The 13,835-nt window shown below is 36.0% G+C and overlaps 2 protein-coding genes across 2 annotated transcripts in view; both read left to right on the top strand.

The window, feature by feature from the left end:
* LOC109065540 (orexin receptor type 2-like) overlaps positions 1-5,646 on the top strand; it is a 39,108-nt gene extending 33,462 nt beyond the window's left edge. Inside the window, exons 6-7 of the mRNA XM_042736105.1 lie at positions 3,914-4,035; positions 4,701-5,646. Coding sequence (XP_042592039.1) covers positions 3,914-4,035; positions 4,701-4,870 — 292 coding nt within the window. The 3' untranslated portion in view covers positions 4,871-5,646. The remainder of the gene's footprint in view (positions 1-3,913; positions 4,036-4,700) is intronic.
* A 1,548-nt stretch (positions 5,647-7,194) lies between these two features.
* On the top strand, positions 7,195-13,670 carry gfral (GDNF family receptor alpha like). The gene is made up of 9 exons (XM_042736104.1): positions 7,195-7,759; positions 8,475-8,612; positions 9,693-9,845; positions 11,123-11,179; positions 11,283-11,610; positions 12,067-12,314; positions 12,422-12,616; positions 12,693-12,777; positions 13,108-13,670. Exons 1-9 carry the CDS (start codon positions 7,729-7,731, stop codon positions 13,187-13,189), a joined length of 1,317 nt encoding a protein of 438 aa, XP_042592038.1. The 5' UTR covers positions 7,195-7,728; the 3' UTR covers positions 13,190-13,670.
* Positions 13,671-13,835: the final 165 nt, after the last annotated feature.

Below are 13,835 nucleotides of genomic sequence, written 5' to 3'. Positions count from 1 at the left end.
TAAAATATAAGGTTCTGTTGTATGTGTTGAAGGCAGTGCATGGAATTGTTCCTGCTTATGTGTCTGAGCTGATTACTGTCAGACAGCCATGTAGGTCTTTAGGATCAACAAATAAGTTGTTTCTTACTGTCCCACAAACTCATTTTAAGATGTAAGGGGATCAAGCATTTGCTGTTGCAGGTCCAAGGCTTTGGAATAGCCTACCATCTGAGATTAGAGAGATTACATAAATGTTTTTAAAACTGAGGTAAAAAATTATTCTTGTCATTAGCTTTGAAGGAGTTTGGCTAGTATTTGTGTTTTATTTGGATTGTTTGTGCTGTATCTATTGTATGTACCTGTGTGTTGATTGTACAGCACTGTGGTCTTCAGGTGCAGTTGTAAAGTGCTTTATAAATAAAAGGAATGAAAGAAAATTAAAAAGGCTGCACCTTTGCAGGACGTTTGTGTTCTGGCTGGCTGGTCCTCTCTGCACACATTCAAAAGGTATTTTAGACTGGATGTAGATTCAGTGGTGGATGAAGTACCTGAAAGCCACACTTAAGTAAAAGTAGATAGCTTAACAGAAAATGACTTTGATAGAAGTTGAAGTCACTGTTTAGAATATTACTTGAGTAAAAGTTTTACAGTATGTGATATTTATTGTACTTAAATACAGTAGGTGGCCAACCAGAGTGTGCTTTCTACCGCCGCAAACGCTGCCACTGCCGCGTCTGCAAAGTGCATTTGCAACTTTTGACCGCTGAGTGGCGCTTTAACCACAAGTTATCAAACAAACGCATCAAAGCACATTTTCACAAATAGCCATCAGGTTTGACTCGCTGGTGTGTTACATTTGAAAGCTGCAGTCAAAGGAGAATGAAAGAAAAAACACTGTTGTTACAATATTTAATATGCACAGATGAAACTTAGAAGCCTACTTAATAAGTTATGTTCATTTCTTAGAATGAATAGAACAGAATAAAACACGCACATACTTTGTTATTTGTTACCTGTCATTTATTTTGACAGATAACTACTTTGGGAAAAGATACTGTATCTGTCTGTACACTGATAAATTTTTTTTTTGCCTGTTTTATAAATTATTTCCATTATTTTAGTAAAACGGCACTGAATAATTTTGCTCCCATTATTTATGCCAAACTAAAATGTAAAAAAAGAGCTCAATTAATTGACAACTTCAGTGATTTTAAAAGGGAGCCTTCTTTACTTGCTCAATAAAAATTAAATGCAGCCGCATTTAAATGCAGGAGTGTATTCTATTCCTTAAAATATCAGAGTGCAAGATTTGCGTGGCGAGTATGATGCTGAGTACGACGCACAACATTTATTCTTATTTGTCTACATATTTTTTTTCTTCATTACAAATCTTTTTGGGTTTTATTTTGTATCATTGCATGTAAAAAAATAATTAACTTTGTAATGCATATGCAAAATGTGAAACTGCAAACTTATTCGCAGTCTATAGCATTTTATAATTATTTGTACAATAATATCTAACTTAGCTGCTTTGTATCTTTATAATTTAATGTAAAAGAGATTTATTAAAACAATCATTTTAAAAAGTCAAATAGCCTTTAATTTACAGGTTATAACTGCATCTGTCTCGGTTGTAGACTTGTGAAGATTTATTTTTAATGCGGATCCTATACTGTAACCTAGAAGAAATGTGCTCTTTTACTATTCTTTTTCAATATTCGCGATCTTTTTTTTTTTTTCTTCCCTTTTTTCCTGATAATGAAATAACTTAAAACTGGGGTGCCTTACATACATGAGAGATATATCTACAGAAAGCTTGAAATGTCTAGTTTTAAACTAACAAATTCAAAACACGTTGAACAGCTGTGCTGTTTCCAATTATATATGTGCACGTGAGGCACCAGTGCGATCAAACAACAAAACAGAAAACAATACTCAATCACACAATAAAACAATAAATCCAAAAAACTCAAAAATAAAAGAATAATAAAAAAGAAAATAATAATTATTTCTAAATGCTGGACACTTCTCATTTCGCTCTGCATATGGATATGCAATTTTTTTTTTTTATTTTTTTTTTTATATTTTTTGCCAAGAACGAATTGAAATGAAAGCATTTACCTTTTAATCCATGCAGTAAGAGCCTTTGTGTAAAGGTCTTTCTTTTAATTTTTGATGTGTAGACTGTAGCCTAAGACTATCTCACGTTTTGAAATTAACTCACTGTAAATTTTCTAATGGTTTTTAAGTATGTTACAATGTTATATTATACTGTTATTGTTGTTTTACTTTGTCGTTTCATCTCCATTTACAAACCAAAATTTTGCAATTACACTCAGTTTGCAACCCGTGCATTTGTGCAACCTGGCGGTAGTTTCGCGAATAACTTTAACACGCAACTAACTTGCAGTTAACGCCGCAGCCCTGTGGCGGCGGTACACGCGGCGGCACTACCCATTTTGGTTGTCCACCTACAGTATGAAAAGTGTTTTTCTCATAATCTGCATCTGAAGTGGCATTTAGATGTATTTACACAGTTAAATGAAGCTCAGATGGGACATGATGCATTTAACCTGCAGCTACAAATGCATAAATAATGCTTTGTTTTAAACAAAAAATGCTGAATGCTGATATTTGAAATGATTTAATGAGTCATTGAGATTTAGTCGATTCATTCAAATGACTGATTCATTCAGGAACAAAGCATTTGAGTTAATGATTCAGTCACTGAATCATTCATTCAACCAAATCATTCAAAAAGCAAATTCATTCAATAAGATAACACCATCCCTTGTGTTGTTCAGAGATGCAAAACAGTGCTGTGATCTTTGTTTAGAACTATTTCCACTGGCAAAATTGTGTAAAAAAAAAGGCAATATTATGTCTAAAATGTAAGTCACTTAACGCTAACTTTGAACTTGTATAATATATCAATATTACATTTGTTATCATGCTGATATCTGAAAAAAAAAACAGCACTCTTCGTGTGATATAGATTAACTATATTAAATTATATAAATTAAAATATTTGTCACCTACAGTTTAGAATGCCTTGAATTTTGATGATTCTAAATGTGTTTTAATAGATTGAATCATGCAGTGTATGCATGCACTCTCTGTGTGTTTTCATGATATACTCTGTAATGTCAGATCACACATCATTAAAACAACACTTACCATATTATCACAAACAATATACTGGATATCGCACACCCCAGCCTCGACTTGAGTGGAAAAAGAAATATTCTGCGGTTGTGTGAGCACTTTTTTGCACATGAGCAAAGGTGTTTTTAGAAGTCTAACTTGCAAACACTATACCACTGATTTGTCAAACCTGCTTTCTTGCGGTCCGTGATCTTCCAATTTTATTTTGTAGTAAGTAACAAATATGCTTCGGGAAAATGTATCAGACTGAAAGTATACATTTTAATTTGGAAATGTAGTGGAGTAAAAGTGAAAGTTGACAGAAATATGTCAACTTTATTTAAGTATCAAATATACTATTGTAAAGGTGGTAGTTCTTATAGTGATGTAATACATTGTTATGAGTGATGTGAGGCAAAATGTTCTTTAAGGCTGCTCAGATAACATCTGTTAATTATGCAGCCCTTTGTACTCTGAATTCTGTTCAAACCAAGAATCTATATCTATAATGAATTCTGGTCTAGTAATGCTTTTTGAAATAATTCAACATATTAGCATGGAGAAGTATTTTCCCCTCACTACTTTAAGATGCTTTGCAGAAGGTATGTATTTGACTGAATTGAAGGCTGTAATAACATGCCTATAAAAATCCGCTCCTTTTAAGGTCTTTCAGAGGAGGGTCCAAATGCATCTGAAAGCCCTAGCTCTATAATAAATGCTCTATTTATAAAAAATGTTAGAAGCTGTTTTTGATGGCTGCTTTTTTATGTTTTTGTCCACCTGTCTGTAGAGTATTTGGTGCTTTTAAGAACACAGACAACAGAGAGACTGTCTATGCCTGGTTCACCTTCTCACACTGGCTTATATACGCCAACAGTGCTGCCAATCCAATTATCTACAATTTCCTCAGTGGTGAGTATTTGACACCTTTCCGCTACATCAGAGGTTCCACCACAGTTCTGGTTCTGGAGACCCACAGCAATTTTGAGTGTCGTCTTCACACACCAGATAGAAATCATCATCATGTTAGCAGAGAGCTGTGTGAATTGATCTGGGTGTGTCAAATAAGAAAGACATATAGATGACCAGAGTGCACTACATGTCATTTCCTCCATCTGCTGGTCACACTAAGGCACCGCATCTTTCATTCCCTATACTGCCTGCAAACACACAGAGAACTTCAAAGCTTTGAAATGCCGTTTGCCCTCCAATAAATCCTGCACCTTTTCATTCCAAACCAGCATGCTAATTATTTCTTCATTAGCATTGCAATATTCTCTTTGTGCACAGGTTTGATAAAACTGAGTATTTCATTACCTGGTCAAGGATGCTTTAGACTTCATTTAGATCAGTTGTGAATGTAAATAAAATAACGTTAATTAAGTAGCATTAGTTTACACTGTGTACACAAGTGTGAGTGTTCTAACTGATGTTCATTTGGGAATGGCGTTTTACGTGGTTTAATCCACAGCATGTGCTCACTTATTTGTGAAAAATGTGGATTAAAAATGGATTATGAAAAGGTTTAAGGTTAATTTGACGTTTTAAAATCAAATCCTGAATATATTTCCTTGCAGGTAAATTTCGAGAGGAGTTCAAAGCAGCGTTCATCTGTCATTGCTCCGGTACAGATGAGATACACCAGGAGAGAGTCAGAGCAAGAACCAGCACAGATAGCCGCAAATCCCTGTCTACCCAAGTAAACAACTTTGACAACATCTCCAGGATATCTGACCAGGCTGTGTAGCTCCATCGTGAGAAGGGTTTGCTGGGTCAATCCTGCAGACTGCCACTTAACCATTCACCACCGCCAACTAGAAGAACACAGACGTGTCGTATGTGAGACTTGCGGATAGAAGGACTGAATAGACCTATTAGCCCCTGTGAAGTACCAACACTTTTTGAAAATGACATTGTGTCTAGCGTAAGAGCACATGACGCTTCAGTGGAATTGAGATTTTTGGCCAAAGGGTTATTTTTCTGCTCACCACAACAGGTGATGTACCCCACAATCCCCAGAGATGATGTGCATGAAGATAATGGCATGGCTCTGAAACACATCGTTGATGTGAGGCTGCATTCATTCTTCAACTCAGGATTGAAAGCCAATGACGATAGAAGGGAAGCACAAAAAAGAAATCCTTTTTAAAGGTGTTAAAACACTTTCTCCTATCACATCTTATGTAGAGACATCTATAAGTAAGTAATCTGCGAGTTATCTGAGAAGTGTAAAGACTGCAGCACCACTGAAACATTGCTCTGTTTGTTTGAGCATACTAACTAGCTGAACTCAGTGATACTGGCTCGCCAGTCATTTGAATTTTGGATGGTACTCTTTGTTTGACGGGCCAGCAGAAGCCTGTTTGAAATCAAACAGTAGTTTTGTAATTAAGCCTCTAGCAGTGCAGACTTCAGAGAACAGGCCGCACTTTACACAATGCATGCATCAACTGCTTCAAGTACTTATGAACACAATGGATATTGTGTGTGTGTGTGTGTGTATATATATATATATATATATATATATATATATATATATATATATATATATATATATATATATATATATATATATATATATACTATGTGTGTATGTGTGTATATATATATATGTATATATCCTGTATACATATTTATTTATTTATTTATTTATTGCTCCATGTTTAAACGATTTGTAATGTTTCTCTATAAGAATACTTTTTTTCATCTTTTCAGGAACAGTTTAAATTAGAACTAAACTCTAATTTAGTCTTAGTCAGGTGCTCAAAAAAAAAAATAAAAAATAAAATAAATCATCAGGATAACATTTTGATTGTTCACTTAGTGTAAATTTCTATAGATATATGCTTACAGATAAAAGTCTGTTTTATTTCCAGTCTAAGGCATCTGTGTTGTGGGGTGTTTGCATTTATTTCTAATGGAGTTGTTTTGACGTTTTGCACAGTCCAGCAGTAATTATTTGCTCTGAGTGTTTGCTTGTTGAGTCAGGAAGCCTGGAGTGCTGGCTGTCGTGACTATTATTCGTCAGATGATTACAGAGCCGTAAAACAGAACAATGGCACAATAATGCATCTTTGTTCAAGTGTGGTATACATCACAAGCACAGACAGGTGAACAGCAGGGCATTGAACTAATTAGGATGTTGTTATCTCTCAGGTGCTTGCTTTGAGGTCTTGGGTAATTTATTCAAAATGTGTGCTGCTACTTATGACATTTATACATAAATACACTGAAAGTGTTTGAAATTATGTTTGTATATATGGATTCCAATTTCCCTTCAAAAAATACACTTCAAAGCCATTCATCATTTTTGTTAATTACTTTAGTTTGCAAATACACAGAAAAAGAAAGTGAATTGCTTTTGTCTATGTAGGTGCAATCCAAATATAAATAAACAATAAAAACACAAGTAATTGTGAATGTTTTTGTCAGCATTAATGTGCATAAAGTATTCTGAACCAGCGTGGATATATATGATGGTCTGAGCTGTTCTTTTCAGGGTTTTCATGTCTTTTCATGCCATTGTTATAAATAAATGAGTGATATAATTCTACTTTGTAACTCAGTTTTTTTTCTTCACTATATTCTTTCAGAAGCACTTCTTTTAGCAGCCTGCAAATTCTGAAAAAGAAAGAAAAAAAAAACTTCCAAAGAGCCAAGGTCCTGTCATCTGCTCAAAAAGCTGTTCTGCAGAAATATATTGCATACCGAATAACTTTTCTTATTTATAAGTTGCTTTGAATTAGTGTCCGCTAAATTAATGTGTAAAACATTTATTAAACAAATGTCTTTATGAAAGTCTGAAAATGCAAAAAGAAATGTCTGAGGGCTATGCTTAGAATGAAATTGAAAATGAAACCCTGTTGTGCGTTTCAACATTATCCTGCTGTTCATAGCTTTACTATGTGTAGTGCAACTATTGTCCAACACTATTTTAAACTACATACCCTAGTCAAGGGAAAAATACTGTAAATGTAGAAATAGATTTATTTTGTGCTAAGTAATGCACTCAAAGTACCCTGCAATAGTACTGGTATGCTTAAAGTCTGCTAAATTGGTTGATTTTGATAATTTTGTGCTTAATGCACTTGAATTGTGTGGAATAAGGTCTAACTAAAAATATTCTGAAGTATATTTGATTGTGCTAAAGTGGAACCATTGCAAGGTACACTTTAAATATATTGCATTTAAAGGCTGATATTAAAATATCTTACTCTTTTACTAGGGCAGACAACAGTCAGGACTTTTGACCTACAGTATGCTTGTAACTAAGGTTAGTGGTATCTGTTTAGTTTTAACTACAGTAATAGTTAATGATTTATTTTATATATCATAAAACAATTCAACATTTTTTTTAATATTCGCCTACATCAACGACACAGCTACAGATGGCTGGGATATCAACTGACCCGAGAAATGTCCCCAATTATATTGTGCAACAGTGAGCTGTGCAGGTGAGTGACATTCACAGCGGAGCGACGCACCTGAGGGGGAGAACTAATCAGCAACGTGACGTCACGCTGGGGTGAATAGAGCTAGCTGAAGCGGAGCTGTTCACTCACACAGGTGCTTAACACCGATACTCCACCAACACCGTCACACCACATGAAGGCCATGAGAGCAGCATTTCTTATTGGTGAGTAGAGGATCTATTTTAAGGATTATTTAGCTTTTAGCAGTTCAATGCTTCATTGATGTTGGAAGTTCTTCTCATGGAGTTATTGAAATAGATTTTTCATTTGTACCTGAACATTTGCCAAGTCTTTCTATTGCTCTTGGACTGAAGTGGTCTAAAATAAAGTGAAATCAAATTGATCTGTTCTTATTAAGGCGCAAGTGCAATAACGTGCAATACAATGTACTTTTGAAAAGAAAGTTTCCAAATCTGGGGAATTAAAAAAGTTGAGACTATGATGTAAAATTTGTGAGACTGGCTGTAATTCCTTTGTACAAAGGTGAGCTTACCCTTCTTCCACCAAAGCTAAAGATGCGCTTTAAAACATTCTCATGATCATAATGCGTGATTTGGATCATGAGGTTTTGTCCTACCTGCTCAAGTGCTGCTGTCATTAAAGCAAAAATGGGAAACATCACGTACAGTACAGGACTTTCTGAAAATTCATGTCAGGTTTTCACACAGGTTTCTTATGCTTATAACTTGTAATGGGAAAAATGTAGATTACATTAGAAAATAATAATTTACAAAACTTTTAGACCCTATTGTCTTTGAAATGTGTGAGACTATGTATTAAATATTATGTTCATCCATGCTGAACAGATAGAAAGTCATTTCTCATTGCATTAAGCCGATGTCAGGACGAGCCCATTACAAATATTATTTTCCCTTCCAGCGTCTCATTTGCTGTACCAGCTAGTTTACGTTGACACATCAAGAACTACAGACTGCATTTCGCAAATGGATGCTTGTGTTTCTCCACACTTCTGCAGAAGTGAACAGGCTGTTCTCCGAAATATCTGCAATTTTAAAGGTACAGAATTCTTATTTTTAAACTTCTATGAAGCAAACCGGATGCCATCCATAATGCAACCAATTCTTTTTTGTTTAACGGGATTATGACCGAGGCTGGCTGGTCACGTTGGGTTAATAACTGCTCTCACAAAAAAATGTAAAAGTGAATGTTTGCCATTTTGATCCAGACGAGTTGACTCTGTCAAGGCATTAAAAATTAAAACCTTTCAAGGTGAAGACAACTTTTCAATTTGTCACAAAAGAGTGTGAGTGGGGGCGGTTTGCACACTGGTTTAAAGGTTTTGGGTGCCGCGTGGCATGTAATATAAGAATAATGAATAATTTATAGCACATTATTTCTATACGCACAGACAAACACACATAAAACAGCCCAACTGTGCATGACTTTTCCCACTTTAAATTCATCATGCTGCCATTTCAGCTGAGTCGGTTTATGTTACTGTTCATTTTGACAAAGATATTTAACAAAGAAAACACTGTCAACAATACCTGTCTCCTCTACCTTGTGAAATGTCTCATCAGTGTGTTGGCAGTAATTGGATTTAAGTGCAATAGCCTTGAGCAAACTGCCCGACTCAGACTGAGGCCGTATGTTCATTCAGGGAAGTAGAAAGGTCTTGCTTGAGGGGACATTGAAGTTGTTTGTTGGTAGTGCCTGAATGCAAGAAAGTGGGGGAGAGAGAGACAGAGAGGGAGAGAGAGAAGCGCACTCTGGCCTCAGGGAAGCAAACGAGAAAACAATATATGGGATCATCAGTCCATATTCACATATGATATTGGCTGTCGTGTTGATATATTTTAACATGTGACCATAATAACGTTTTGGAAAACCATAGTGCACTTTAAAACTCAAAGACAATTGTAGACACCTTATGGATCAATTTAAGGACCAATTAAAGGATTAAATGCTATATAAACAATCACATACAATAGCCATTAACCTCAGCCATTAAAAATTCATGCACACATTGAGATGCAGATGAATAGAGTTCGCGTAAGCTCATGTCAAAGCAGTGATGCTGAAAGTGCCTCTAGTAAAAGCTGCTGTTCTGCTATCTCTTTTCATCTCTGAGGAAAGATGGAAGCTGTCACATGACTGAAGCAAAGGTCTGTAACACCACTCTTCAGATGATGTTCAGCCGCTCGTCTGCATTGGGACAGTGTGTGTGTTCTGGACCGGATCCATGCAGCACTCTACAGCAGCTGTACTCTCAGTGCCAGCATCACTGGGGTATGCCACACACATTCAATACCGCAATATCAATAATGCAAATATGAAAAACAAGCTAGGTTCTATATCTATGACATGCTGTCAGTTACCACTTTTGATTCGGCCCTCAGTTTGCTTGTAAATTAAACAAAAATTGCACGTACAGTAACATACTTAAAAGGGATAGTTCACCCAAAAACAGGAAAATTCTGACATCTTTTACTCAACCTAATGATGTTCCAAACCTATAAGACTTCAGATAATCTTCAAAACTGAACCTTTTACTGAAACCCAAGAAGTTTCTGTCCCTCCACTGAAAAGACATTCAACCACAACACAGAAGATTCAAAAAAAAAAAAAAAGTAAAAGTAATAAAGAGTAACATTCACTTTATATGATTGACAGATGTAATTTAGACTTTCATTTACATATTAATATACATACATACAGGGCATCACATATGGCAGACATGGAAGCTGGTGTGTTACATGCTTGAATAAACCTCTTTGGTTCTTCACGCAACCATGTTTGAACTTCCATGTTTACCAGATGTGATGTGCTCTATGTGTGTGTGTGTGTGTGTGTGTGTATGTGTGTCGATCTTTGCTGAAATCTAATTGAAAGCCTAAATTAAATCTGTTCATCACATAAAGTGATCAAATTGTACCATCTCTTCACAAGACTTGGATTAAACTGGCAGATTCATTTGGATTCATATTCATTTTAGGATGCCATTTGGATCTACTATTTTTGGGTGACAGAAACCTTGCAGATTTCATAACAGATATTTTAATTTATGTTTCAAAGTTTAACCAAAGTTGGATTTTTTTGGAATTACATGATAATTTTTTTTTTTTTACTTCACAGAATTTACACTTTTGGTGAAACTGATACTGTTAATTTTTATAATTTCTTAATGCCTTTTTGTCCACATTGAGCAGTTATGCTATGCAATTTCGATGACATAGTCTTCCACTTTAAGAGTACTATTGCAAATGGGATTTTTAATTTGTTTGGCTTATGTTTACTAATGTGGTTTGTGTATGTAGTAACTGATTGCATGTCACGAGTCAAACTACGTTTTTCATAACTGTGGCACATTGCAAAATAGTCCTGAGACGGTCCTGATTTTTGCCCCCACCCCTGAGTTTCTGATCCTGAGTTTTGGCAAAAGGAAAGATTATCAGTGCATAAGGACTTACATACAAGTTTGCAAAGACATGAGGCAACGTAAATGCCAAACAGAATTAAACTATTACTTTTATTACTATTATTACTATTACTTTATTGTTTTCCAGCTCCAAAAAACAAGCAACTTGAGGCAGAATGGCAAGCTAGCGATCACAAAGAACATGGTATGTCCTTGGTCTGTACATTGTGCACCAAAGCCTTTTGGAAACTCATAACTGCATACATGCTGTGTTTTCCTCATTGTACACTCTCATTCCCTCAATCCAGTACACCGCACCAACCAATCCTGTCTTGAAGAAGTAGTGGCTTGTCTTGGGGATAAATCCTGTAACAGCCGAATGGTGCCATTTGTCCAGGAATGCAATGCCTACCAATGCAACCCAAGTCAGTGCAGAGAGGCATTGAGGCAGTTCTACTCAGCTCTTCCTCACAATGTGGCTGAGAAACTGGTGTTCTGTGACTGTGATAGAGAAGACCAGGAATGCCAGCAGATGAAAGCCTCTCTACACTCTGGATCCTGTACAAGTGAGCAGTCGCAGACACCCTGGACCTGCCTGGAGGCACTGGACAGCTGCTCTGAAGATACATTGTGCAGGTTAGCCCTCAACATTGAAGGCAAAGCATTGACAAAATGTTTTACAACAGGAAATGTTTATAGATCATCATTTCTATCAACCAGTTATAGGTCAGGGTTTTATTGGGCTGCATTTGTGCGTACATTTTCAACTGTTAACTACAACTTATGCCTCAATAAATACTTAAATTGCTGCTGATTAATAGTCAGTAAGGTAGTTGTTTAGGCAATTTTAGGGATCGAATAAAACAGAATCAGACATTAATATGACTTAATATGTTAATATGCATCTTGCTTTCACTGCTGCATTGGAACAGTCACTGTTGTGATAAGCACTACACTAGTAAATTTAAGTAGTCTACCAAAAAAGTAGTCAATTGGTCAGAATGTATGAATGAGAAGGTACAAATTCACACAAATCCGCCACAAATCAGCTAAATTACTAAAGCTAAATAGCCAACTCTTTACTTTTCACAGGCAGATATTTAGCAGTTACCTCTCCAAATGTTTTGGGGAAAAGGAATCTGCGCATGAAACGACCAGTGAATGGCTAAGTCATCTGGACCCCGACTTCTTTCTTGGGCACGACGTCCAATGCAGGGTGGCATTTGTGGAAACAATGGGCTCAATACTTCATCATCCATGCACTTGTGATGGATTACATCATCATGATCAGTATAATTGCAATGAGCTAAAACACATTTTCCAGGACAAGTCCCTCTTCAGTAAGTACTTTCAGAGATTGTTGGCTCATTTATCTACTGTGCATTTGCAAGTACTGCTGGCATAGTCTCATTCTGATTGATGTATTCTGATTTAACCATTCAAATAGTACTCGCAGGGACCAAAGAAAATTTCCGACATGAAGAATCCCATGAATTCAACACTGGGCAACAACCAACCAGTAAAACAAGCACTGAACAGCAGTTGTTAAGTGGTGAAATTGTCCAACCTGGACAATTCGATGATTCAAGCAATGGGCAACGACCAACCAATGAATCGAGTGTGAAGCAGCAGTGGTTGAGTGGTGAGTTGATTCACTTTTCCACTTTCATTACATTATTGCTGATGTATTACTAATGTATTGTGTTTGTTCACACCAGATCAACTGTTTTACATACTGATATACATCTCTGCATTAATGGTGGTGGTATTGTTTGTGGTCAGTCTGGTTTTGCACAGACTTTGGTAAGTTGTCATTATTGTAATGCATACTAAATTATGTGGCAACACTTTAGTATAGGGACCAATTCTCATGATTAACTATTTGCTTATTAGCATGCCTATTATTAACAAATTAACTGTTTATTAGTGCTTATAAAGCACATATTCTGCATGACCATAGTCTACATCCCTCATGAAACTACCCAACTAACTATCAATACGCAGCAAATTAGGAGTTTATTGAGGCAAAAGTCTTATTTAATGGTTTGTTAATAGCGAGAACTGGACCTTAAAATAAAGTTTGACCAATGTTTAAACAACGATTTCATGTTTGTTTGTTTTTTTTTCTTTTAGGAGAATACACCAAGCTGCTGGTAAACCAACTTTTGAGGCCCATCAGTCAAAGTCCCTGATGTTGTCATCTGTTATTATTTAACCTGTTAAGACACAATGATTGCCAACGGCCTCAGATTATTATTGTTTCACTTTCAAACATCAGACTCATACTTGATCTTTTGGGTATGTCATTTATTTCTCCATGCATGAGAAGGGGTTAAGTGGCAGTGATATTTATGATACTTTGGCCATTGTAGGTAAATCTTTCACTGTGAATTTTGAATATCCTTATAAAATATTTAAAGGGGTCATATGATGCGATTTCAAATTTTCCTTTCTTTTTGGAGTGTTACAAGCTCTTTGTGAATAAAGAAGATCTGTGAAGTTGCAAAGACTAAAGTCTCAAATCCAAAGAGATATTCTTTATAAAATTTGAGACTCGTCCATGCACCCCTGGAACGGCTCGTTCTAACACGCCCCCACATCTCTACGTCAGTATGTGGGAATATTTGCATAACGCCGCCCAGATGTTCACGCAAAGAAAGAAGGCGTACCTTTTATTCTCGTTGTAGTATTGTTGTTGCCGCTGTGTGTTTCACTGTGAAAGAGAAACTACTTTGTTTGGCCTTCCAAAAGAGGACGATATCCGCTTCGTCATGCCTGGGGCTGATCCGTGCTGGTCACTGAAATAAATTAAAACTTTGGAAGGAAATAAATTAACTTTGCACTGTGGATCGCCGAATCGG

Source organism: Cyprinus carpio, chromosome B13 (genome assembly GCF_018340385.1).
Source record: "Cyprinus carpio isolate SPL01 chromosome B13, ASM1834038v1, whole genome shotgun sequence".
NCBI classification, from domain to species: Eukaryota; Metazoa; Chordata; class Actinopteri; order Cypriniformes; family Cyprinidae; genus Cyprinus; species Cyprinus carpio.
Note: the sequence above shows the minus strand (reverse complement) of the source record. Positions and strands in the feature narration are given on the sequence as shown.

Bases quoted from the DNA above. Each gene is read 5' to 3' on its own strand.
- gfral (XM_042736104.1), top strand. From the start codon at position 7,729: ATGAAGGCCATGAGAGCAGCATTTCTTATTG. The intron at 11,180-11,282 runs GTATGTCCTTGG...CCCTCAATCCAG, and splicing joins TAGCGATCACAAAGAACATG to TACACCGCACCAACCAATCC. The intron at 12,778-13,107 runs GTAAGTTGTCAT...TTTTTCTTTTAG, and splicing joins CTGGTTTTGCACAGACTTTG to GAGAATACACCAAGCTGCTG.